At 38.2% G+C, this 27,152-nt stretch overlaps 1 protein-coding gene across 1 annotated transcript in view; it reads left to right on the top strand.

Moving 5' to 3' along the window:
- Positions 1–16,843, top strand: part of Znf33b (zinc finger protein 33B) — a 33,617-nt gene extending 16,774 nt beyond the window's left edge. The window contains 3 exon segments of the mRNA XM_041649842.1: positions 13,552–13,678; positions 15,034–15,164; positions 15,248–16,843. Coding sequence (XP_041505776.1) covers positions 13,552–13,678; positions 15,034–15,164; positions 15,248–16,843 — 1,854 coding nt within the window.
- Positions 16,844–27,152: the final 10,309 nt, after the last annotated feature.

Raw genomic sequence — 27,152 nt, 5'->3', positions numbered from 1 at the left:
TTCATTTCCCAGGCACCCAGACCTGAATAATCACACAGAAACTATATTAATTACAGCACTCTTTGGCCTACTAGCTCAGGCTTCTTATTAACTTGCTCTTTCATCTTAACCCATGTCTATTAATCTCTGTGTCACCACGAGGCTGTGGCCTACTGATAAGGTTCTGGGGCGTCTTTCTGCTTTGGCAGATACATGGCCTCTCTTACATTCTGCCTACTCATATCTCTTCCAACCTGGCTATATTCTGCCTTGCCAAAGCAGCTTTATTCATTATCCAATAAAAGCAACACTTATACAGAAAGACATCACACATCACTTTTCTTATAATATATCCCAACTTCAGTTTTTCTATTCTCCATTTCTCTCAGTCCTCTCCACTACTCCCTTCTCCACCAGATGCACTCAGTCTTCATTTCCCTTCAGAATAGAGCAGACACATAAGAGATATCAATAAAGCCATACATAGCAAATTGAAATTAGACTAGGCACATATCAAAGACTGCATGGGTCAATCTAGTAGGAGAAAAAGGGTTCCAAGAGCACTAAAAAGAGTCAGAGACATTCCCCACTCCCACTGTTAGGAGTTGCACAAAAATAGCATGCTACAAATGATAACATATATATAGAGGAATTGGGGCAAACTCTTACAGGCTCCATGATTGCTATTTCAGCCTCTGTGAGCTCCTAAGAGCCCTACTTAGTTGATTCTGTGGCCTGCGTTCTCCTGTGTCGTTTTAGTTAGAAAAGATTATGACTATGAATTTTTTTGAATTTTCTGTGTTTTTTGGGGTAAGATACTTCTCCATTTCCTGTTATTATTAGGGTTGGTATTTTTCTAGTGTTTCAGATTTCCTGGATGTTATGTTTCAGGAAATTTTTGGTTTAACATTTTCTTTGATCAATATGTCCATTTCTTTGATCATGCCTATAAAGTCTGAAATTCTCTGTTCAATGTCTTGTATTCTTTTAGTGAAACATGCCTCTGTATGTCTTATTTGATTACTTAGATTTTCATTTTCATAATTATTTCAGTTCATATTTTTTTTTTAAGATTTATTTATTTATTATGTATACAACATTCTGCCTCTGCCCGCATACCAGAGGAGGGCGCCAGATGTCAGTACAGATGGTTGTGAGCCACCATGTGGTTGCTGGGAATTGAACTCAGGACCTCTGGAAGAGCAGCCAGTGCTCTTAACCTCTGAGCCATCTCTCCAGCCCTCAGTTCATATTTTTTAATTGCTCCTATTTCTATTTTAAGGTCTTGAACAGCTTCATTTCTGTCAACTGTTTCTTCATTTGCTTTTTGGTTTTCTTTAAGGGATATATTAATTTTCTCCAATACTTCATTTATCCTTTCTCTCCTTTTTTAAAAAAGGGATTCATTTACTTCTTTAAGGACTTCTATCATCTTCATAAAGTTGGTCTTAACTTAATTGTGCTTCAATTCTATTGGAATATTCAGAGCTTGCAGCAGTAGGATACCTGGAATCTGGTAGTGACTTATTGCTCTGGCTGTTGCTGATTGTGTTTTTATGTTGGTGTCCAAGTATCTGGGTTTTAGGAATTTGTGGATCTAGGTACTCATCTCTCAGTTTGTCTTTGTTGCATGGGTATTTTTTTGCTTGGTTTCTATTTGCTTTCTAATTTTCTTCTTTATGTGGCCTATGGTTGAGCAGGTGCTCTCATCCCAAGTTAGAGCTGGAAATCTTACAAATGGTGTCCACCCATGTTTGGGCATGAAAGGAAAGGAGACCGTAGAGAATTTGGAGATAGTGGTGATGGGGACTGAGAGACTGAGGAAGGTCAGTTGGAAGGTGGCCTACATAGACTTCTTGCAGATAGTTGAAGTTCAAGGCTACAACACAGAGAAGAGGAGGGAAGTGGGATTGGGGATAGTGTTGTGGGATTATTAAAAGAATGGAGGAGGTGCACAGACAAGAAACTCATGTGAATTTCTGGTGACTTTCATATGTTCTGGTCCAGCAGAGAGTCTTTACCTCTGTTTTCCTACCTGTTTTTTTGGCTGATGTGGCCTGCACTTGAGCAGAGGCTATGCATCTGACATAGGTGTGGGTACATGGTTTTGGGGGTAGCAGCTGTAGGGTTGCTGAAAGATCATTTCTGTGGGAATGTAGGGAGTGTGGAAATTTCATGGGTTTGTGGTCTGCCTATCTGTTCTCACTGGTGTGACATACACATGAGTCTGCCTAAGATGGGAGGTGTAACACAGTCATATTCCTGTTTTTATGAATGGGAATATGCCCTGTGCCATTATATGTTGTAAATCTTTATTTTTTTATTTTACAACATGTGACAGTCAAGAGATTGTCTAAAATGTCAGAAGAGATTTTGGACATTTGTGATGTTTGGGCTGCTACAGATTATAAGGATCATTGAACTTACACTAAATGCATTTTATTTTTATTTGTATTTATTCTTCTCTCATTCTATATATCCTGATTCAATTCTCACCCTCCTCTACTCATTCCAGTTCCTCCCTCACCAAATCCCATTGTCCCAGCTCCACTGCTTCCTTTTTCCTTCAAAAAAAAAAAAAGAGCGGACCTTCCAGGGAAATCAACAAAATAAATCATACCAAGGTGCAATAAGACTAGGCACAGACTCTTATTTCAAGGCTAGACAAGGCCAATGCAATAGAAGGAAAAGGGTCCTAAGAACAGACAAAAGAGTCAGAGATGCCATGACTCCTACAGTTAGGAGTTTCACAAACACCCCAAGCTAAACTATAGCATGTATGCAGAGGACCTGGCACAGAGCCATGAAGACTCTATGATTGCTGCTACATCAGTTTTCTTTGAGCCACTATATGCCCTATGTAGTTGATTGTGTGGGACATGTTCTCCTGATTTCCTCAACCACTGAATGCTGTAATCCTCACTTCCTCCTTCTACAAGATCAACACAGCTCAAGCTTATGTTTGGGTAAGGATCTCTGATGGGCTTCCATCAGCCCCTAGAAGAAGCCTCTTAATAACAAGTAGGCCAGGTATCAACCTATGATTATAGCAAGAAATAGTTAAGAATCATTTTATTGATATCTTTTCTTGGTCAGCTGTTATTTGGTTCTACCCCTGTTCTCTGAGCCATTCAAGTTCTGGTTCCTGGCCATCTAGGCAGTGTCAGTTATGGGTTTCCTCTCACAGTATGGGCTTCAAGTTAGACCAGTCATTTATTGGCCATTAAGAAATCTCAGAGTCACCAGTGCCCCAGCATATCTTGCAGGTGGTACAAGTGGGTTGAATATTTTGTGGCTGGCTTGGTGTCCCAGTCCCACTGGGAGCTTTATGTGGTTACAGAAGATGGCTAGTTCAACCTCCATATTCTTGATTACTAGGAACAGTCACTAGGGTCACCTTTATAGTTTCCAGAATGTTTTCACTACAGTTTCCACATCCCCTGTTAAAATCTCCTCTACTCCCATCATCTTTCCCTGTCTTCTCCCCATCTCTCCCTTCCTTGCTCACCTGATCCTTCCTCTTCCCATCCCGCCTGCCTCCAGTATACCTACAAGATCTGTTCTATTTCTGCCTACAAGGGAGATCCATGCATCTCCCCTAGAGCTGTTGTTACTTAGCCTCTCTGTGTCTGTGGATTGTACTGCGATTAACTGTGATTACTGTGATTATACTTTACTTAACTGCTAATATTCACCTATAAGTGAGTAAATATCATATTTTTCTATGTGATTCTGGGTTTCCTCACCTAGGATATTAAAGAATTCAAGAAACTAGACAACAACAAAGCAAATAATCCAACTATAATGGGGAACACCTCTAATCAGAATTCTCAGTAAAAGAATCTAAAGTGACTGAGAAACACTTGAAGACATGTTCAACATCTTTAGCCATCAGGAAAATGAATATCAAAACTACTTTGAGATTTTATTTTACACCTGTTCGATTTGTTAAGCTCCATAAATCAAGGGGCAGCTAATGCTGGCAAGGACATGTAGCAAGGGGATTCATTGTACAAGTGCAAACCTGTACAGCCAATGTGGAAATCATCATGCAGTCCTCAGGAAGTTGTGAGTAAATTCACCTCAAGACCCAGCTATACCACTCTTGGACATATATCCAAAAGATCCTACCACAAGGACATTTGCTCAACTGTGTTCAGAGTGGTGTGGTTCATAAAAGCCATAGACTGCTGTATCTGGGAGAGATTGTGTTGATGATTGACGTGGGAAGGCTCCTCCAATGAGGGTGGCAATATCCCTAAGAAAGTGGGCTTGGGCTACAAAAGGGAGCTATCTTAGCATGAATGAAGAGTGACTGACTAGGCAAGAGCGAAAGTCAGGAAAAAATCTTTGTCCATGGATTTTTGCATTCAACTATTAACTTGATTTTCTATCCTAAGCTCTGAAAATGATGAAGTCATATTACCCCACTCATTGTCTGAGCTGGTTTTGGTTAGAGGATTTAATCAGAGCAACATAAATGCAAGTTAGGACAAAGAAATGGAAAACCAAAAGTAATATTGTTGCTAGGCAGAACCTGGGAATGATGCCTCTTGAAAGTGTGTAGAAGATATCTAGACTTTAGGTGGTGAAAAAAATATAGAAAGTAGTACACAGAACTAAATTGGCTGTTCTTATAGGACCAGGAAGACAGAAATGTTAAGAAGAATGCCAGAAAGTAGAGACTGAGATCATAGGATTTCAGTTGGAAATTATAGACTCCATAACAGATTAAGTTAGAGGTCATTTGTGTGATATTTTGGCTCCAAAATCTTTCTATTACCTGGAAATTTAGTAAAGCACAATTTAAAAAAATGGGCTGATTCCTTAAATAAAATATTGGATCTGTTGGATGGTTATTACTGATGATTCATTCAGGTCTACAGTAAAAAGAAAACATGTGGGGCTGAAATAAATGAAAATGAAAAGGTAGTTTAGGATGGCAACCAATTACTGAAAGAAGCAGGGATTTTCAAGGAGTTTATTACTATTATAGATAGGCCCTTGCCATGGAATGGAAGTCTAGCAAGGTGCTCCAGGAGTAAGACTCCATCCACATAAATCTTCAATTTATGTAAGGAGTAAGCAAAGTGATTCCTAATCCCAGGAAGCAATTTCATACAAAATCTGCTACGCCTGTGGTCCAAGTGTGTTAGTGTCTGTCAATTAAGAAGTTAAGCTTTTCAGGACCACTCATCATGTGCTGGTCCTGGAAACAAGAAAGAATCAAAATTTAGGGTACTGGGTTTTTAGTTTGTGGTTACAATTCAGCATTGTTACTGGCATCCATGTTTGGCAGAGACAGGAACCCAGTGAAGAGATTGTGAGAGTTCATACCATGAAGCTATGAGGACAAAACCTGTTGTTGTTGTTGTTTTTACTCTTTTGGAAGTCTGCCACCCAGCTCTCAAAAAGTGACATACACTGAGGCTTATTATTATTATTATTATTATTATTATTATTATTATTATTATAAATTTCTGGTCTTAGGTTGTCTTATTTCTAGCCAGCGTTTCTAAACTAATTGTCCCATCTACCTTTTGCCTCTGGGTTTTTATCTTTCTCTATTCTGTATAAATTTTATTTACTTCTTATTCTGTGGCTTGCTGTGCATCTGAGTCGCTGGCCCATGCTTTTCTCCCCTTTTCTTGGTCATCCTTCCTTTTTTTCCTCCAAGATTTCTCCTCCTGTTTATTCTTTCTGCTTGCCAGCCCTTCTTATACTTTTCTACCAAGCTACTGACTGTTCATTAGGCCAAATAGGTATTTTAGACCAGCCCAGTATCATAGCTTCACAGAATTACACACATGCAACATAAAAGAATGCAACACATATTTGTATCATTGAAACAATTGTTTCACAACATAAACAAATATAACACATCTTACAATAATATTCCACAACAGCCAGGGTTGTATTTTGATACAGCCTAGGTTGCATTTTGATACCACAAGATATTGAGATGCCTAAACTATAAAACATCTTCTGTGGAGAACTAGCTGAATATAGGGAGTGAAATTAACCACAGAGATATATGAAAAGATGCAGGGCTGGGTGGTAGTGGTGCATGCCTTTAATCCCAGCACTCGGGAGGCAGAGCAGGTAGATCTCTATGAGTTTGAGGTCAGCCTGGTCTACAAGAGCTAGTTCCAGGACAGGCTCTAAAGCTACAGGAAAACCCTGTCTCAAAAAAACAAAAACAAAAAAAAATGAAAAATAGATGCAGGGATAGGGCCATCTAAGCCCTTTGAAACTGAAGCCTTGTGTATCTGAGACAGAGCTACAGGATTTGATATTTGTCCTGCTGTGCTTCAGTCCTGCCTTGGTTCAATCTTCTCTCACTATGTCTCCATTTCTCTATTTTGGAATGTAAATAGTATTCTATATTCTATACCATTGTATGTTGGAAAGATGTAACTTGTTTTCTGATTTTTACAAGATGTTATTTGCTGTGGGACACTGGTCTTGTACCTTGCAAAGATTTGTCACTTGTATTAGTTTAATAAAATGCTGATTACCAGTAACCAGGCAGGAAGGATATGTGGGGTGACGAGAACAGGTGAATTCTGGGAAGAGGAAAGGCTAAGTCTGCAGTCATCACCCAGACATAGAGGAAACAAGATGAGAATGCCTCACTGATAAAAGTTACCAAACCATGTGGCTAACCATGTAAGATGTGAGAATTAGTTAATAAAAAGCCTGAGCTAATAGGCCAACCAGTTTATAATTAATGGAGACCTCTGTGTGTTTCTTTGGGATTGAATGACTGAGGCCAGGTAGGACAGAAACCTCTGTCCACAAGTCACTGTCAAGTGATTGTTTTGAGCATCAGAAGAGACTTTTAACATTTGAAAAGTGTAGGGGCTATTGCAGACTATGAGTATCATTGAAATGACTAAATTAATTTTCTTCTTGGATGACTATAAGCCTCTAGTGACCCAGGTTAGAATTTAATTGATTGAATGAAAACCTCCCAGATAAGAAGATGTATTTTAACATGTGCCTCTTCTTGTTAACTTTCATTTGATTGCTTGTGAAATTATTAGTAGGAGGAGCCTCTCTGGATGGAATCTTTCATTGGGGCTGTGATATGATGTAGTAAAGAGGGCTACTTGTTTGTTCCCAGCTGCTCAGCCCTGAAATAATCACACAGAAACTGTATTAATTAAATCACTGCTTGGCCTTTTAGCTTTAGCTTCTTATTTAAGGCTAACTCTTACATTTTAATTTAACCCATTTCTATTAATCTGTATAACACTATGTGGCTGTGGTTTACCAGCCAAAGTTCCCAGAATCTGTCTCTGGCAAGGCTACATAACTTCTTTCTGACTCCGCATTCTTCCTCCCAGCATTCAGTTTAGTTACCCCCCCCCCCCCACCTAAGTTCTGCCCTATAGCTCTTCTATAGGTCCAAAACAGTTCCCTTATTAAACAATGATAATCACAGCATAGAGAGAGGAATTCCATATCACCTCCCAATTCTTCAACTCCATCAGAGACTCCAGAAGGATATAATATTACCTAGGTAAACAGGAAGTATATTGTAAGCAACTTCCAAAACTCTAGAAATGACAAAGACATCTTGTTGCCTGTACAGTCACCCAAAGTTCTTCTGTGTTGTTGGGGGCATCCAATCTTCAGCTCACAGGTCCATACTATCAAGCAGACTTTTCCATAAAGTAGGAAATTTGAAGACCTGTTCTGCCTTGCAATGGAAAAGTCCATCAGTTGCCTTCTTCTGTGTCCTGCAGAATGTCTGGCAGATGCTTTCATGAATCAGGAACCCTGTGAGTCCTGCATGTCTAGTTCATCAAGCAGTCCATCCTAGAGCAGTTTCTTGCCCCAATGGCTAACAAACTCCATAAGGAGCCTCTTCGATGCTGATTATCCTCTTGAAGTAGATTGGTGCTGCCAGGAGCAGATGTGTCTCATTGTCATGAAAAGTCTTAAGCTCTTAAAACATTTTAAAGGTCATATTCTGAACGTCTCTGTAAGATTTGAAGAATCCCTATCTATCTGAAATACATTTCTATACATCGAGAAAATCTAACTAATATGCCACTAACTATTACTATTATAGATGACTCTCTATTTACCTATATTTTAATTATACATTACATTTTTAAATGAGCTAGACAAATACAATGCCTTAATCAAGAGCAGAAATGCATATAATAAAATTGACCTTAAATTAGTATCAATAAACCAAGATCCATACCAATGCAAATCTCTATAGCATATTCCCTTTTAAATATAAACAAACATTTATGAACAGTATTTGGGAATATGGGCATAGTTCTCTTCAAACTGCTTCCTGCTCTTTATTTGGTGAAGTAATTTTTTGGGTGTGTTCATAGTGACCTTTTGGGCGGTCTTGCTTCATCAAACCACATTAGTCTGGAGGGATTCCACAGGTTCTCATCCTTTGTGGAAAAAAAAGGAGAACCTCTTTTGCAAAGCAACAAATCCTTAGACCCAAATCCTGAAGACATGATACCTTTAAAATATATATGTTGGTTACTTAGCTCCTTTACAGCCAAAAAACTTAAAGAAAACACAATAATATACATAATCCAGAGACTCTGTATATAGTCCATGTTTATGTGGCTTATTATTTTATTCTATTACTTTTTAATATTTATTTTATTATATTTACTCCTTTAATTTATGATTGTCTATATTCTGTTTCTTTGAAGACTTTGTTTCATTTTTATAAACCATTTACTTCTTTTTATAACTTTCTATATTTTTCTTCTCTCTCCCAAGCCTATGTACATTTTTTAAACACACCATGTCTCATTTAGAGGTCTTTTATGTATGAATCTGTCCTATTGTGTGTCTGTAATTCTTTACTGTTTAGGAGCGCTTCTTAAAATGCTAAGCACTTTGGAACTTAAGCTGTGCCATTGGTAGAGCAAATACGGCCTGCCTGCTTGCTAGATCCAGTCCAACATGGCAGAGGCATGCTTGCTGCCTCTGAGAGCCATGTACATTGCCCCATTTTCAGGCATATAGGGGATCTAAGTTGCCAGTAGCAATCTGCTCACAGATCCCATAGCTGGTCCTCCAGAAAGTCAGAGTTCATGGTGGCAGCACAGTCCAGAAAGCCGGCATTTCAAAATGGTGCAGGTTTTTTCCTGCTATCTCTAAATCAGAAAAAACTCTCTTAAAGCATGTCACTAGTAAGAAAACCCCATTTGGGGAAATAAATGTGGCTAAACTTTATTTTTTTAGTGTCTAGAATCCTTTTCCAAGCCCTCTAAGATTTTAAGTGGATTTTAGTTGGCCACACAAGCACCAGTTTGTTGTGGGAAGCCACTTGTTAGTTCCCAACTGCTCAGCCCTGAAATAATCACACAGAAACTGTATTAATAAATCACTGCTTTGCCCATTAGCTCTAGCTTCTTACTGGCTAACAGTTACATATTAATTTAACCAATTTCTATTAATCTGTTTATTGCTATGTGACTGTGGCTTACGTAAAGATCTCAGCATCTGTCTCTGGAGGGGCTCCATGTCTTCTCTCTGACTCCACCTTCTTTCTCCTAGCATTCAGTTTTGTTTTCCCCACCTAGCTAAGTTCTTTCCCATAGCTCTGCTTAAGCCCAAAGCAGTTCCTGTATTAACCAATGATAATCACAGCATACAGAAGGGAATCCCACAATATGAGTTTCTGTAGCCTCAACCCATTTCCTGTTCTTTGTGCCTACCATGTTGTGGTTGAAACTAATCAGTCAGCTTTCTTCTTTTGCTGTCACAACTTCCCCACCATCATAAATTCTAACATTAAATCACACAAGATTCAGTAGAATTAGCTGCTATTTGGTGCCTAGGTGGTTTAATAGCCCACTGTTTTCATTTTTGTTAGTTTATTTTTGGAGACAAGGTTTGTCTTTGTAGCCCTAGCTGTCCTGAAAGTAGCTCTATATACCAGGCTGGCTTCAAACTCAGAGATCTTTTGACTCTGACTCCCAAGTGCTGGGATTAAAAGTGGGCCAGCATTCCTGGCTTTTGTTTTAATATTGTTGTATGATGGTTCCTATCAAGCATATGCTATTGTACTGAGCTTCACCCATATCTTGAATTTTAAAATTTGTCAGAAGGTTTCATTATGTTTCCCAGAATGGCATGTATTCATGACATTAATACTGCCTGTGCCTTCTGAGTCATTGGATTGCAGGTGCATAAACTTCTTCCTGCTTGTTTTGTTTGTTTTGAATTTTTATTTTAAAAAGAATATTTTTGTAGTAGGAGGAGGGTGGCCCTTTGTTCCCTTCTTGGTGACGAAGATGGGATTGCTTGTCGTCCTGGCTAGCTTACACCCAAAATAATCACACAGAAGCTGTATTAATTTAAACACTACCTGGTTCATTATCTGTAGCCTCTTATTGGCTAACTCTCATATATTGATTTAACCCATTTCTAGTAATCTGGATATCACCACAAGGTTGTGGCTTACCGGGAAAGATGCAGCATGTCTGATATTGGCACCTCCATGGTGGTTCTCTGACTCTGCCTTCTTCCTTCCAGAATTCAATCCTGTCTACTCTGCCTACCTCTACGTATTTTACCTGTATGCATGGATATGCACCATGTGAGTACCTGGTCTTTACATTGATCAAAAGATGGTATTAGAAACCTGTAGGGATAAGTCCCGCTCCTTAAGGGGCGTGTTTGCCTCGGGCTAATGTCTGCCTATAAATTTGGCGAGCAAGCTCAGAGCTCTCGCTTCTGCTTTCCTGGTCTCCGCGGGAACGGTGGTTCTGTAAGTCTATTTCTACATTAAATCTATATATATATATTTCTACACTCTGTCTGCATTCATTTACGCCGTTACATTTTGGCGCCCAACGTGGGGCTCGAACCCACGACCCTGAGATTAAGAGTCTCATGCTCTACCGACTGAGTTAGATTAAAGGCCATTTTCTACAGCTCTTTGAAGAGGTTGAAGATTATCTATCTATAATCTCTATATATCTAAAGTATAATCTCTATATATCTAAAGAACCTGATTAGTCTAATTATAAATGACAAACTTAGATGACAATTAGTCTATATAATTCTCAATATCTATCTAACTTAAAGACTAAGACAATAAACGACTGTGAAACAAATGAGGACAATGACCTCCAAATATAAACAATGTACAAATATACATTGCAGTAGGTAAATATATATCAATACACAAATATTATATAAGTATCTTAATCAGAGGTAGAAATGTACACTGCAATATGGTAAATATATACAATATATATATATATCAATACAATATATGTCAATACATAAAAATGTTTTAAACAGAGGTAGAAACATGCATGCATACAATAGTCAATATAATTTAACTTTGTATCAATATACAAGAATCTATACCAATATATTTGTCTATTATCCCATCATCCCTCTTTTTTTTTTAAATGATCCCTGAGCTTATAAAATTCCTCTCCCAACCCTCAATCATATACTAATTATAATCAACCCCTAAATGATGTCCCTAAACCCAAGGGCAAACTTTACTGGGAGAGGGGACGTCGTTCTCTAGAATTACTTCCAGCTGTCATAGGGGCGACGTTCTTTCTGGGGGATCCTGTGAAAGTAAAATGATGGTTAAATTTCAAGATAATGTCTTTTAAAATTGCAAATAGTCTCTGAGTATTTTCGTGCAGGTCTGGCCAAAATGTTGTATAAGATGTGCACCATTTCAGCTAACCAAGTTGGAACTGTCTTGTGCAGCTGGTACCCAAAGCAGGTCTTGTAGTAGCGCTGTCAGTATCATGACGTCATATCAACCAGGTGGAGTTGTTGTTATGGGGCCCCATCTTCTTCCTGGAAACTTCAAATGTCACTTCAGGAAAAACTCATTGTTCATTATGAAAAACTTAAACATTAATCATATAGACATATATAGACATATATATATATATTCAATGAAAGACATGATAGATATATTCAATGAAAAGTATGATAGATATGAAGAAAAGCAAAGATGTTTTCTAAACTCATATTTCTTTCTGTCCCATATCATGGCTCTTGACATGAGACAGAAACTCCAGAAACTCTGGGTTTTTCTCTTACTAACAGGCTTGGAATTGGAGAGGGACTGAGCCAGAGTCCAACTTCAAAACCAGCTTTATAAATTTAGAAATATGGTTTAATATTACTTACACAACCCATTCAGTTTTCTTGATATTTCCTATTGGGCAGGTATTTTTCCATCTGTCAGTATCCAAACATCCAGGGTCCCTTGAATTTCTCAAAGATGAGTGTTTTCCTGTGGAGATAAGAACAGAACCCTGCCCCCATTCTATATGTTTTTCTTACCACCTGTATGAATATCATCGTTGTGGATGAGTTGTCATTTCTCCTTTCCAAGAGGTTTCTCCTCTTCAAATCGAAACTTTATTAATTTTGATGGTATCCACAATTTTTCTTCTCCTGTGGAAACAAGAGCAAAACCCCTTCCCCAACGTAGCACATCTCCTGGCTTCCACTGAGAGGTCAGCACATCTTTGAAATAAATCGGTTGATTTAGTTCAGCAGACTTTTCCATTATCCAATGTCTTTCTGCTGCTGTCGTTCCTTTCTCATTAGCGTTAAGAAAATTCAAGGTTAATAAAGCATTATGTAATCTATTTCTGGGGGTATTTTCTACATTAAATATATATATATATATATATATATATATATATATATATATATATATATATATATTTCTACACTCTGTCTGCATTCATTTACGCCGTTACAGAAACCCTATGCTGGGAACAATGCATAGTTATGATCCCCCATGTAAGTCCTTGAGCCCACCTGTATGCAAGACCAGGAGGACTATTTACTGTTGATCTATCTTTCCTGCTCTGTGTTGATTATTTATAATCAGCATATTAATTGCTATTGTTTTCATTTGTCAATTTGTAACTTTAAACACACAGTGCTTTTAGTAAAATCTTATTTACATTGCAGTTAAAATTGGGACACTTCAGGTTTCTGGTAGATGAATAAAGAGTTCAAGTGAATGCATAACTCTTTGTAGAAACTTCAGCAAAAACCTATGAGTTATTTCTTTTATATTTGTTTGATATTTTTCATGTGAAACAGATATTTAATATGCATTTCTTGCTGTCCTAGAAGTGATTGCATAGACTAGGCTGGTATTCAACTCAGAGGAAGATAGATATACATGCCTCTGCCTTCTGAGTACAAGGATTAGAGGTATGATTCAATACATCTGGCTTTTTCATCTTATTTTTCTTTTTGTAGGTAGGAATTAATCTTTCATACAGTTTCTCTTATCTGTACTCTGTACTCTTGATCTGTTTACATATCTTTCATTGTTGGTTAGTAGGCATTTCTCTTGTAAGGTGATATCCCATTCAAAGGGTCAGAAATGACAGAGGTGAGCCTCCTATTCATTTTGCTTCTAAAGTGACTTGGTGATTAAATTATGATGTCTGTGTCATGGAATAAGTATGGGGAGCACCAGAATTATATGACTATATTGTCAAAGAAGTATACATTTACAGTGTTGTCAGAATCATGCTTTTGGTTGTACACATGTATGGCATATTTTAGAATACAGTGACCTATGATGATGTGCATGTCGACTTCAATTGGGAAGAATGGACTTTGCTGGATCCTTCCCAGAAGAATCTCTACAAAGATGTGATGGTGGAGACCTACAGAAACCTCACTACTATAGGTAGGGCTGAATTATCTTTCATGTTTCAAATAAGGGGACAACTGTCCATTGGTTAATGGTGCTCTTTTGTAATATGATTGAGAAAGAAGAATGGGGTAAATAAATCAGGCATGGTTGTAAGGTTTGCTACAAATGGTAGCTAAATTTTTTTTACAATTTTTAATATATAATGTCTGGCACTATATTTTAGGATACAGTTGGGAAGACCATAATGTTGAAGAGCATTGTCAAAGTTCTAGAAGACATGAAAGGTAATTTTCATTTATAAATATACAAATATACCTCTGAAGAATTGTAATACATCCTATATGTTTTAAACAAAAGCAGCAGTGTATATAATAACATGCATTGATAATTATTAAATTCTCACAAAATCATATACCTTAATTTCAGATAGGTGAACTGCATTTGCAAGTCATTCTTTTAAAAAAGAAGTCAAGGAAACAATGTCTTAACTTGTATTACCATTTGAATCATACAATGAGAACTATACTGTAAAGTTGTCTGTTTATTTCATATTATTCATATTATAAAAGATATACATGTTGAAAAGATGATAAGTATATCTCTAAAACTCTCTATTACACTAATAGTCCATAGAAAAGGTAGTTTAACCCATATACTTGTGATTGTGTTAAGTTTAGTGAGGGGGCAGTTAGAGTCATGAATCAAGGGGCAGCTGTTGTAGAGAGGCCTTAATCCAGATGCCACAAGTCTATGAGGACATAAAGTGTTAACTCAACGTGGAAATCTTGTATTTGTTATTCTTCCTTTACTAGGTATATCATATGTTACGCTGGATACAAGCCACATGAGCATAGGGATGTGAAAAGATATAGCATACCTCTCTCTCAGAACAAACAGAAGATATGTAGCAGTCTCCATGTTGAGTATACTTGTTGAATTTGATATAAAAGTATACAAGTAATTAGTTTTATAGCCTCATTGTTAATATATCAACAATCTCACATTTCAGAAAAGCACCATGAGTACTAGGACTGTATAAATGTTTCTCTTTGTCCTAGTTTACTTAGCAAATGTAGTATCACTCACAGTAGAGGACACATTATGAATGCAATAAGAGTGGTAAAGCTCTGAGTTTTTTCAGTTCTCTTCAAATACACGAAAATTCTCATGTAGAAAAAAGATTCTGTAAATGTGAATCATGTATCTTTAAAGATGAAAAGCAAGCCTTAATAATGGGGAAAAACAAAATTGTAAACATGGTAATAAAACATTAACATATAATTCCTCTTTAAAATAGGACTAAATTGTAAAATTAATTCATACAGATAAAAAAATTCAACAATGTATTAAATGTAGTAATGCTTTCACATGTACCATTATCATTGTAGGCATGAAAAAAGTCAAACTAGAGAGAAAACTTCTGCATATACTCAATGTATTAAAGCCATTACATGTGACAGTCATCTTCACATGCCTGAAAAAACACCTACTAGATTAAAACCCTATAAAGGAAATGAGTGTGGTCAAGCCTTTTCACATCACAGTCATCTTCAAATGCATAAAAAGACATACACTGGAAAGAAACCCTACGAATGTAATCAGTGTGGTAAAGCCTTTGCATATCACAGTGATCTTCAAAGGCATGAAAGAACCCATACTGGAGAGAAACCCTATGAATGTAATCAGTGTGGTAAAGCTTTTACATGTCACAGTCATCTTCAAAGGCATCAAAGAAGCTATACTGGAGAGAAACCCCATGAATGTAATCAGTGTGGTAAAGCCTTTGCATGTCACAGTTATCTCAGAAAGCATAAAAGAACCCATACTGGAGGGAAACCCTATGATTGTAACCAGTGTGGTAAAGCCTTTGCATGTCAAAGTCATCTACAAAGGCATGAAAGAACCCATACTGGAGAGAGGCCCTATGAATGTAATCAGTGTGGTAAGGCCTTCACACGTCACAGTTATCTTCAAAGTCATGAAAGAACCCATACTGGAGAGAAACCCTATGAATGTAATCAGTGTGGTAAAGCCTTTGCATGTCACAGTTACCTCAGAAAGCATAAAAGAACCCATACTGGAGGGAAACCCTATGAATGTAACCAGTGTGATAAAGCCTTTGCATGTCACAGTTATCTCCAAAAGCATAAAAGAACTCATACTGGAGAGAAACCCTATGAATGTAATCAATGTTTTAAAACCTTTGCACATCACAGTACTCTTCAAACACATGAAAGAATCCATATTGGAGAGAAACCCTATGAATGTAACCAGTGTGGTAAAGCCTTTGCATGGCACAGTCATCTACAAAGGCATGAAAGAAGCCATACTGGAGAGAGGCCCTATGAATGTAACCAGTGTGGTAAAGCCTTTGCATGTCACAGTCATCTACAAAGGCATGAAAGAACCCATACTGGAGAGAGGCCCTTTGAATGTAATCAGTGTGGTAAGGCCTTTGCACGTCACAGTGATCTTCAAAGTCATGAAAGAACCCATACTGGAGAGAAACCCTATGAATGTAATCAGTGTGGTAAAGCCTTTGCATGTCACAGTTACCTCAGAATGCATAAAAGAACCCATACTGGAGGGAAACCCTATGAATGTAACCAGTGTGGTAAAGCCTTTGCATGTCACAGTTACCTCCGAAAGCATAAAAGAACTCATACTGGAGAGAAACCCTATGAATGTAATCAATGTTTTAAAACCTTTGCACATCACAGTACTCTTCAAACACATGAAAGAATCCATATTGGAGACAAACCCTATGAATGTAACCAGTGTGGTAAAGCCTTTGCATGGCACAGTCATCTACAAAGGCATGAAAGAACCCATACTGGAGAGAGGCCCTATGAATGTAATCAGTGTGGTAAGGCCTTCACACGTCACAGTTATCTTCAAAGTCATGAAAGAACCCATACTGGAGAGAGGCCCTATGAATGTAACCAGTGTGGTAAAGCCTTTGCATGTCACAGTGATCTTCAAAGTCATGAAAGAACCCATACTGGAGAGAAACCCTATGAATGTAATCAGTGTGGTAAAGCCTTTGCATCTCACAGTAACTTCCGAAAGCATAAAAGAACTCATACTGGAGGGAAACCCTATGAATGTAACCAGTGTGGTAAAGCCTTTGCATGTCACAGTCATCTACAAAGGTATGAAAGAACCCATATTGGAGAGAAACATTGTGTATGTAATTAGTGTGGTAAAGGCTTTGTTTATCATAGTCATCTTCAAAGACATACTAACACATACTGGAGACAAACCCTATGAATGTAATGAGTGTGGTAAAGCCTTTGTACGTCACAGTACTCTTCAAATGCATAAAATATCACACTGGGGATAAACTCTATGAATGTAATCAGTGTGATAAAGCATTTGCATGTATGAATAATCTAAATCATGAGAAAAAATCATACTGCAGAGAAACCCTATAAATGTATTCAGTGTGGTAAAATTTGTGCTTTATATAGGAGTAAAATTTTTGTGTGCAGCTTTCTTTTAAAATCTTTGCATATTACAGTAGACATTGACTACCTGAAATAAAAAAGAGGACCTCTTATTATACAGTATTTGGTCAGATCTTTAGCCAAAACATTTATAATCAGCTACATAGTGATTTGGTATTCCCCTCTGTATGCTGTGAATATATTTCATTGCCTTTGTTTAATAAAAATAGCTGCTTTGGGTCTATGGCAGGGCAGAATAGAGCAAGGCAGGAATTCCAAGAAGAGATAGAGGAGAAAAGAAAGTGGAGTCAGACTCCATGTATCTGGAGTCTGGAGAAAGATGCTCTGGAATCTTACTGGTAAATCACTAGTCTTGTGGTAAAATACAAAATAATAGGAATGGGTTAATATAAGATGTCAGAGTTAGTTAATAAGAATTCTAAGCTAGCTGGGCGGAGGTGGTGCATGCCTTTAATCCCAGCACTAGGGAGGCAGCGACAGGCGGATCTCTGTGAGTTTGAGGTCAGCCTGGTCTACAAGAGCTAGTTCCAAGACAGGCTCCAAAGCCACAGAGAAACCCTGTCTCAAAAACCAAAAAAAAAAAAAAAAAAGAAAAAGAAAAAAGAAAGAAAGAAATCTAAGCTAATAGGCCAAGCAGTGTTTTAATTAATATAGTTTCTGTGTAATTATTTTGGGTCCAGGCAGCCAGGAATGAACAAGGATCTTCTGCCTACAACACAGAGCTATTTCTTCTGTAGAAATAAATTTGACAGTGTTAACAATCTTTTCAAGAATTATGATGTCATTTTATACTGTTTGTATTTACAAACTCATGGTAAAATGAATTTATGAATTTATGAAGTCCTATGTGTAGGGTAAATGGGCCAGCCAAAGAAACACATCCTGACTCTGAAATCAGAGCCAGTGAAATACACAATTTTGACTCTGAAACTGGAGACAAAGAAATACATCCTGACTCTAAAACCAAGACAAGGAAATACACTTTGTTTCTGAATCCAGAGCCAATGAAAGAAACACCTGACCCTGAAACCAGACTTAAAAGACTATAAAAGGCAAGTGACAGAACACACTTTGACCCTAAAACAAAAGCCTAAGAAACACACTCTACCCTTGACCAACTGAGCACAAAACCAGCTAATCCTTTAGCTCAAGATCTACCAACCCCTGAACATGAAATCCAGCCAATCTCTGCATTGTTCAAGATCAGGGACTGACATCTAACCAATTCCCACCCTGAGAACCTTCTCCCTGGGAATACTCTGTGACTAAGAAGTCCTATATAAGTTCTGTACTTGTTCAGTTGGCTTCTGCCCTGGCAGAGACAGCCCCTCTCCTGGATTCTTCCCTTCCAAATAAATTTCTTGAATGAGTTTTGGGTGAAGACCTTCACTGTAGTGGTAAGAAACTTTGTAGTGAATTGGAACAGAGAAGCTTTGGTCACCTCTGCTGGCAAACTCCCTTAAAGGAGCAGGGCAGAAGTAGCAATTCTTCACCAAAGACTGCAACATTTCTGCAAGTTTCCCATTAACTCCAGTGAAGCAGAGAAGTAACAATTTGGGCTGAAGCTGAGAAAAAAAATTGGCATCTCTGTTAGGAAACTCCCTAGTGGAGTGGAACAGAGAAGCATTGGGCACCTCTGCTGGGAAACTCCCTTAGGGAAGTGGAACAGAACAGCCATGGACATGTCTGTTTGAAGCTCTCTTAGCAGAATGAAGCAGCTGTGATGGCTCTTTTGGAGAGGAGCAGTATTGCTACATCCTGCATGGAGAACATCTCCCACTAGAACACAGCCTCACATATAGCCGGACTTCCCAATAGCCAGTATTTGTCAGGGACCATCTTTGACAAGTATACCAGTTACCAGGGCATGGGGATTAGAAAAATAAGTAAAGAGAATGAAGACACAAGTGAAAATAATAAAGCAGAAGCATAGGATAGTACTGGCAGGGAGTTCCAGTGAATACTGTAAATCTGCCTGCATTTAATTTCCCATTATGTTTATACCCCAATACAAGGGGGGGAAGAAGACAGAAGACGGCTTTAACACAATGCCAAGGACAACTAGAACAGTTACTTGCTTCAATACTTTGATCCATCAAGTCCTTGATTATTGAGAAAAACATTCTGTTATTCAGGCAGTGAACCGACCCTAGACCAAGGATCCTAAAGGCAGTCATTCCTTAGGCCAAACATCTTAATTCAAAAGAAGGGGCAGAAGTATGTTTGAATTCTCTCACCTTTGCTCAAGGGGGAGTGGATTTATCTGCCTGGGCCCTCTTAAAGTCCAAAACACAAAACAACCACACCTTAGGTCAGGGTGTGTAGCCATACCTGTTAACAACTTTGCCACCCTGAAACTCTGACCTTCAGACAAGGTGGAAATAGGCTCATGGTTTGGGGCCTCTACAAGGATACCTTTTCTTCTCATAGCTGTAGGTATCCAGTACACTTTCCTGTCACAGCTGTAGGTATGGCCTGACTTCTAACAATCAGGCTACCATTTTCTTCAGAGCCCTAGGTATCAGGCTACCTTCCCTCCACAGCTTCAGTTATAGCCAGACTTCTCAACAGTCAGGATTCCTTTCTCCTTATAGCTGTAGGTATCCAGTGTACTTTCCCTTCACAGCTCTAGGTATGTCCTGACAGGACAGTGAGGGTACCTTTCTCTTTAGAGCTATAACTATTCAGAATACCTTTTCTCCACAGTTTCAGGCATAGCCTGACTTAATAACAGTCAGGGTAGCTTTCCTATCAGCTGTAGATATCCAGGATTGTAATTTGAGACTGTTCAGGAAGTTTCTGGAGCCATCTAGACCCAAATAGTCACACAGAAAATTTCTATTAATCTCACCACAGGCTGTGGCTTATCAGTAATGTTCTGTTCTGGCATCTTTCTGCTTGAACAACTACATCTCTTTTACTCCACCTATTCTCTCTCTCTCTCTCTCTCTCTCTCTCTCCCTTCCAGCCTGACTATATTCTGCCCTGCTGTAGGCCAAAGCAACTTTTTTTTATTTAACAATGGTAATAAATCATGTTCACAGCATACAGAGGGGAATCCCACATCCCAAGATAACTTCTCTTCACAACTGTAGGTATAGCCTGACTTCTGACAGTCAGTGTTGTAGGGAGGTTGCTTGTTTGGTTCCCAGGCACCTGGCTAGCTTAGATCTGAAATAATCACACAAACACTGTATAAATTAAACAACTGCTTGGCCCATTAGCTCTGGCTTCTTATTGGCTAAGTCTTACATATAAATTTAACCCATTTCTATTAATCTGTGTATGGTCTTGTGGCTGTGACGTACTGGGTAAAATTCCCAGCATCTGTCTTCAGCATCTCCATGGCATGTCACTTACTCTGCCCTTCTTTCTCCCAGCATTCAGTTCAGTTATCCCTGTCGACCTAAGTTCTGCCCTATCAACAAGCCAAGGCAGTTTCGTTATTCATTAATGGTAATCACATCACACAGAGGGGAATCCCACATCAGATCATCGTATCTTTCTCCACACAGCTGTAAATATCCAGACTACCTTCCTTTCATAGCTGTAGGTATAGTCTGACTTCTGACAGTCAGGATAACTCCTTCCGCCCAGAGCTGTAACACTTGCACTATGAATTTAAACAGTAATGTAACCCTTTTAGATTTTATATTTCTCCTCAATTGAATGGAATCACTGATTCAGGTGTAAAACTTTATTGATTTATATTTGTTCCTTTTCTGTTGTTGTGATATAATGTCTAGGTCAACTTATAAAAATTAATTTGGCCTTTGGCTCCAGCGGGATACAGGATCACCATGAAAGTGACATGACAGCTGGACAGTGGTGGTGCATACTTTTGATCCCACACTCAGGAGGCAGAGGCAGGTGGGTCTCTGTGAGTTTGAGGCCAGCATGGTCTACAAAGCTAGTTCTAGGACAGACTTCAAAACTACAGAGAAACACTTTCTCAAAAAAGAAAGAAAGTGTTATGGCTACAACATGACAGCTAAAACAGGAAGCTGAGAACTCAAATCCTTGACCTACAGCATGAAGCAGAGAGTATAAACTAGAAAAGCCTACCCCCAGTGACTTATTTCCTCCAGCAGGACAGCATTTCATAAGTCTTCCCAAATGATTCCATCAACTTAGAAGGATTGATTTCTCAGACTTCAAGCCTGCCTGATTGCTTCATGGTGAAGAAAAACTCTGTAAGCCATTAGGTGCCTTAACACCTATATTATAGGAATGAATTCTTACATGAGAAAAATTTTCATGAGTGAAAACATGTTTAAAGAGTTGTTTTGATTGTGATTATGTGATATCAGTGTGCGTTGTGTGGGGATGTGAATGTGCATGCTGGTTTCTGATATATTAGATCCTAGGATTTTATTGCAGAAATTACAGGAGGTTGTCAAAAAAATCAGACCTTGGTCCAGGTAGCAAACATTTCTTAACTGCCCAGCCATGTTTCTAGTGCTCTAACTATTTTAAAGCCTATTTGTATCTATTAAAAGACAGAAATAGGAATAAACTCACATAAAAGAAAACGCTTTCTGAAAATGATTTTGTAAAGGCTTTAGACATTACAGTTGTCTTCAGCTTCAAGAAAAAAATAATTATCCATTTATTTTTCATCATAGCCTTGAAGGAAGTAAATTATTTACCATGCTCACTGAAGACTGATGGTAGAGAGCACTGCATTGTGGTTTCTACTTTGAAACATTTGAGGTAGATACTAAAGTGTGCTCCATGTGTGACAGATCCATTTAGTGGAGTTTATTTTGTGGTCCTTATATTTCTTCTGTGACTTTTGTTAATCTGTTGTGTTTTTACTTAGTGATAGGTATTTTTCTACTATAATGTGTAGAATGGTAACCCCATCATCTAATTGATTCATTTTTTTATCTAAATATCAGGCAGTGTGTGATCATACTTTTTAAGTAAGAGTATCTATGAAATGGTGATGGGTTGTTGCTCCTGGTTTTGTTTTTCATATTTCCACAAATTCTCAGATTCCCTTGAGATTTTCTTGTTTGTTATTCAGTTTTGCCTAGATGTTAGTAATGATTCAGGGATACATTTGAACTCATGATCCTCAAGTGTCTACCTCCTTAGTACAAGTCTAAGGGTAGATGATGTACTCACAACATTTGCTCTTTGGTCAACACAATTTAACAATGTTAATGTTAAAAATGCTTAATAGAAGAGAATATAAGAAACATTAATGATCTCGTGTGTGTATTCAAAACAGTATTTTCATTTATCTGGTAGAGATGTAATAAAGTAGGATAATGAACATTCAACTGTGTATCTCATACCATAGCTTGATGTTTTATATGTGTGTTATAAATATATATTAGAATATATATATATATATATATATATATATATATATATATATACATAATGCTGATGTTCCATGCTTCCCTGGTCCCGATTTTATCTTGAAGAATTGCCTTCTAAGGAAATTATCCAGAGATGTCAGGTAATGTAAGGGCACTAAGATTTATTTTGTAACAAAGATTTATGGTGTGTGTGCAATGTGATTATGGGTTTTTAGGACCAATGCACATATGTGGAGACCAGAATACCACTTTGCAGTTTCTACTTTTGGTCCTCTTAATATGATGATCAAGGTCAGTTTTCCATCCTTGCACACCACAGACCTTTCCCTTGGAGCCATTTCCCTGGTCCTCAAATAAGATTATGAGGAATATTATAATAGTAAACTATTGTCCTCTTTTCAGATTGTAAACAAGGACAGATGAACACTGTATAATTTGAATAAAAAATCATCTTTGCATAGGAAAATATTTATATGATCAAACTGCCACACCAACTCCTGTGTCGTCTGTGTGACATGACATATGTCATTATACCGGACAGGAGCTACGTATCCTATGGGACTAGGCTTCCTGGAGGTCAATGGAAGACAGCCTGGTATTAGCCACCGCTGAGGCATAGATGGGTTTCTCGATTAGCTGGCTGTGTGGGATATGAACTTTGCACGAATCCTTTCATAATAATGATAGTATTTATATATACAAGACAAGGATAATTCTGTTCAGCAGGAGCTATGTATCCTATGGGACTAGGCTTCCTGGAGGTCAATGGAAGACAGCCTGGTATTAGCCACCGCTGAGGCATAGATGGGTTTCTCGATTAGCTGGCTGTGCGGGATATGAACTTTGCACGAATCCTTTCATAATAATGATAGTCTTTATATATACAAGACAAGGATAATTCTGTTCAGAAACAGCTCTGGGATAAGGAAGCACAGTATGGGAATGTATAAGACTACAGCAGAACCTTTGTCATACACAGGGTGTATGGTGAGCAAGGGAATAAATGGGTTAATGTTGATGGAAAAAGACTGTTATATTATACTTTGAACTTTATGGATAGGCTTGCTAGATCCCAACCCCCATGATGTCTGCTGCATAAGAAGGTACTAAAAAGTATAGTTCAACAGGTGCAGAGAACTGATTAGGTATATTTGGTCACTAGATGAAATAAAGGGTTAGGAAGAGGAAGGGCCATGATAGCGATAATGAGACAGAAACTTTCTATTCATAAGATGAAGCCACTTGTCTGAGGTCTACAGTCCCAAGGACAAGATTTCCTCTTCTAAGGATGCTTTATGTCTAACACCTGTTCCTGATAATGTACTTTTCTTAAATATTGCTGTGACTAAAAGAAGCTTTCATACTGTGCCAACCAATGACACATGACCTTCTGATTTGTTCTTTGTTTGAATTCTATATAATGAAAACATGAATTCAGTAAAATTGCAGCAGATTCCAACCACTCTCTTGTGTGTTGTGTCTGTCTGTCATTTGCCGAACTTGTGCCTTCCTGTTACCAGGACCCTGCTTCTCCCATGGTTTGAGTGGCTCCCCTGAGCCAGTCCGTGGCACAAACATCTTTTTAACTTGTTTATTCTGGGGACTAAACGTTTGTTTATAACACTTTCTCAAAAACCACAATTGAATTCCAATTAATTGTCTCATTCATTAAAATTGGTTGCTGATAAGCCTGATGGCCTGTGTTCTATCTCTGGGTGATCCATATTGCTCCTACTAGTTTTTTTCTTTTATTTCTAAACTTGGGAGGTGGCATATGCACACTCCTACACACATAAATAATTTTTAATCCTGAATAAGTGCAATTGAGACCAATTGCAGTCAAAGAAATCCCTAGGTTTCATCACTAAAACTCACATAGGGGAAGAAAATAATAGACACCTGTGAGTTGCCCAGGTGTATATACACAAACACTGTTCAAACATTTTTACATGGATAAAGTTAATAAAGTAAAGACAATGACCCAATTATTGAGCACGTATTAAACGATTGCACATTTCAATTATAGAATTTCAAGAAATTTACTCATCAGAACAATGATGGTCCCTTTAAAATCATACTTTATTTTTCATTCTCTGATTCAATGATAGGTCATTTAAAAACATATACCTCAACTGGATTTAGAGGTGCATGGCTATAATCCTAGCACTTGAAGGATTGTGTTTGGCCAGTCTCTGAGTCTGTGGCCATCTTGGCGCCCATAGTGAATTCCATTGCAGCTATGGCTCTGTGGACATACCCTGTGTCAAAAATTCCAAAAATACAATCATCTCAAATTTTGGAACTTTTCCTGATGGAGGAAGGTCATTGGCTAAAAAAGGAACTGCCTTGGCCCATTTTATTGGTTAGAAGATACGTGGGAGGAGAAAACAGAACAGAATACTGGGAGGAAGAGGAAGTGAGCTCAGAGTCTTGACATCTCTCCTCTCAGGAGCAGACGCCTGAGAGAGACGCCATGCCCTGCTCCCGGGATGAAGCTCCGACCCAGGATGGACATAGGCTAGTATCTTCCCCGTAAGACCGGTTCTCACAGATTATTAGAGATGGGTTGATCGGGATAACAGAATTAGCCAGTAAGGGCTAGGGCTAAAGGGCCAAGCGGTGTCTAAAAGAATACAGTGTCTATGTAATTATTTCAGGGCATAAGCTAGCCAAGCAGGCAGCTGGGGTGCCAGGGACGCAGCCCCGCTGCCCTTATTACTACATTTTCCTAATATAATCTGGCTGGACTCTGAATGGTTTTAACAGAAACTTTTATAATCTTACATCAAGAGAACTGTGTTAACAATGAAACTCAGAAACAATATGGAGAGGTAAAGAAATCCATTAAATTCTTTGACAACCATCAAGAGGGGACTTTCCTCACCTTCAAGTGATAGGAGACAGAAGGAATAGTAGCTCATCTTCATCTTTAGCATTATTATGACCTGGAGAGTTGGCTCAGTAGTGCTGCTCCTCTTGGATACTGAAGTTTAATTCCTGAATTCCTGGCACCTATATCTGATTCTTCTTCAGAATGACTTGTATTTCATTCTTGGAGATCTGGTGCATTCATCTGGCCTCCTAGGGAACCAGATATGCAAATGGTGGAAAGACATCTATGTATATGATTACATATTGTTAAAAGGGTTTTCTTCATGTGTCTATTACCTTAGAAAAGAATAAAATTTAAGTGTATAAGTTTTGCCAGTGAGTGTACCAATGGCATGCCAGGAACCAGTAGTGACTAGAAGATTTTGTCTGATCCCCTGTGACTGGAGTTACTGACAATTGTAAGCTGTCTTTTGGGTGCTGGAAATCAAAAGTCAGGCCCTGCGGGTGAGCAGCCAGTGTTTTAAGTGCTGAGCCTTCTATTCAGTTCCATGAACATGTCATTAATAGCAATAAGGTGTGACTGGTTGATCTAAGTAACTGATGACTCCCATCAAATGCAGCCTTCCTGTCTTAAGGTCCACTGTCTTCCAACTATGAGCAATATTGTTTTTCTTTATCTTTGTATTATAATTCATCAAGAGACTAGATCACAGTACTGTCTTTATTCTACAGATTGTTGAAACCCAGGCTCATGGAGATTGGTGGAGTTTTAATATAATTAAGTGTAACTGCTCATCTTACTCATCCCATCATTCTAACGAATAATTAAATGCAGTTAAAGCCAACTAAGTCAAGCATGGTTACAGATGTATAACCATGGTACTTAGAAAGTGGAGGCAGGAATTTCAGAATTTCAAAGTCATCTAAAATGAGAATGGTCAGTAGGGTATGGTGGAAGGCCCATTGAACCCAGGGAGCCTGTGGTTTGCTCAGTACAGTGTCCATAGTCTTTCCTGCAGCCCTAAAACTTCAGGGCTGTGGCACCAGCAAATATTAGCTGAGGTATTTGCCAATCTAAGTTTTTTATTCTTGATAATGTTTTCTGTCCAAGTCAGCCTACGTCACTTAAGGGTCAGAATCATGTTGCTCAATAAAGATTGCAATTCTCCTACAATTGGGTGAATTAGCCTCAGGCAGGGATGAGATCCCTATTTGTTTATCTGAAACAACATGTTCAGTTCTGAAACAATATCACAAAATGAACAGAAATGGACCCAGCAGGTTTTATTAATATAGTTGCACATCCTTATTCATACAGACTTAAGGAAGGAATTAGAAGGGAAAATTTGGGGAATAAATTTTAAATAAAAATGCAGCTAGCAAGATAGCTTAGCAATTAAGAACACTGGGTGGTGTTGCATTTGGCAAAGGTTACATTGCCAAAAACCATGGTTGCTAACCATCTCCTGCAACTCCAGTTCCAAGGGATCTGATTCACTTATCTGGCTTCTGCAGGTACTGCACAGAGACACCTGTGGGTAAACACCCATATACATAAAATAAAACTTAAAAAATGAGATTCTGTACATCACAGACTTGAAATAAACACCAATCAGGGCTGTTCATCAAAAAAGCATCTGTGGCCTTTCTCTGAGCCAGCTTGCTTGGAGGCAAAAGAAGGATTATTTTGAGGTTAGAATGGCTCAGAATAGCTGTTGATTTAAGAACAATCACAGTGTTGATAGGTGACTTTCCCATAACATTGTTTTAATTTGTGTTCTATGTCCTTTGTATGTGTGAGGATTGTAGCATCAATACATCTTAAATGTATCTTTTAGATCATATATTAAGATCTATTTATCTTTTAAATCATACATA

Source organism: Microtus oregoni, unplaced genomic scaffold (assembly GCF_018167655.1).
Source record: "Microtus oregoni isolate MIOR12 unplaced genomic scaffold, Mior012 000004F_ref0000308, whole genome shotgun sequence".
Taxonomy (NCBI): Eukaryota; Metazoa; Chordata; class Mammalia; order Rodentia; family Cricetidae; genus Microtus; species Microtus oregoni.
Note: the sequence above shows the minus strand (reverse complement) of the source record. Positions and strands in the feature narration are given on the sequence as shown.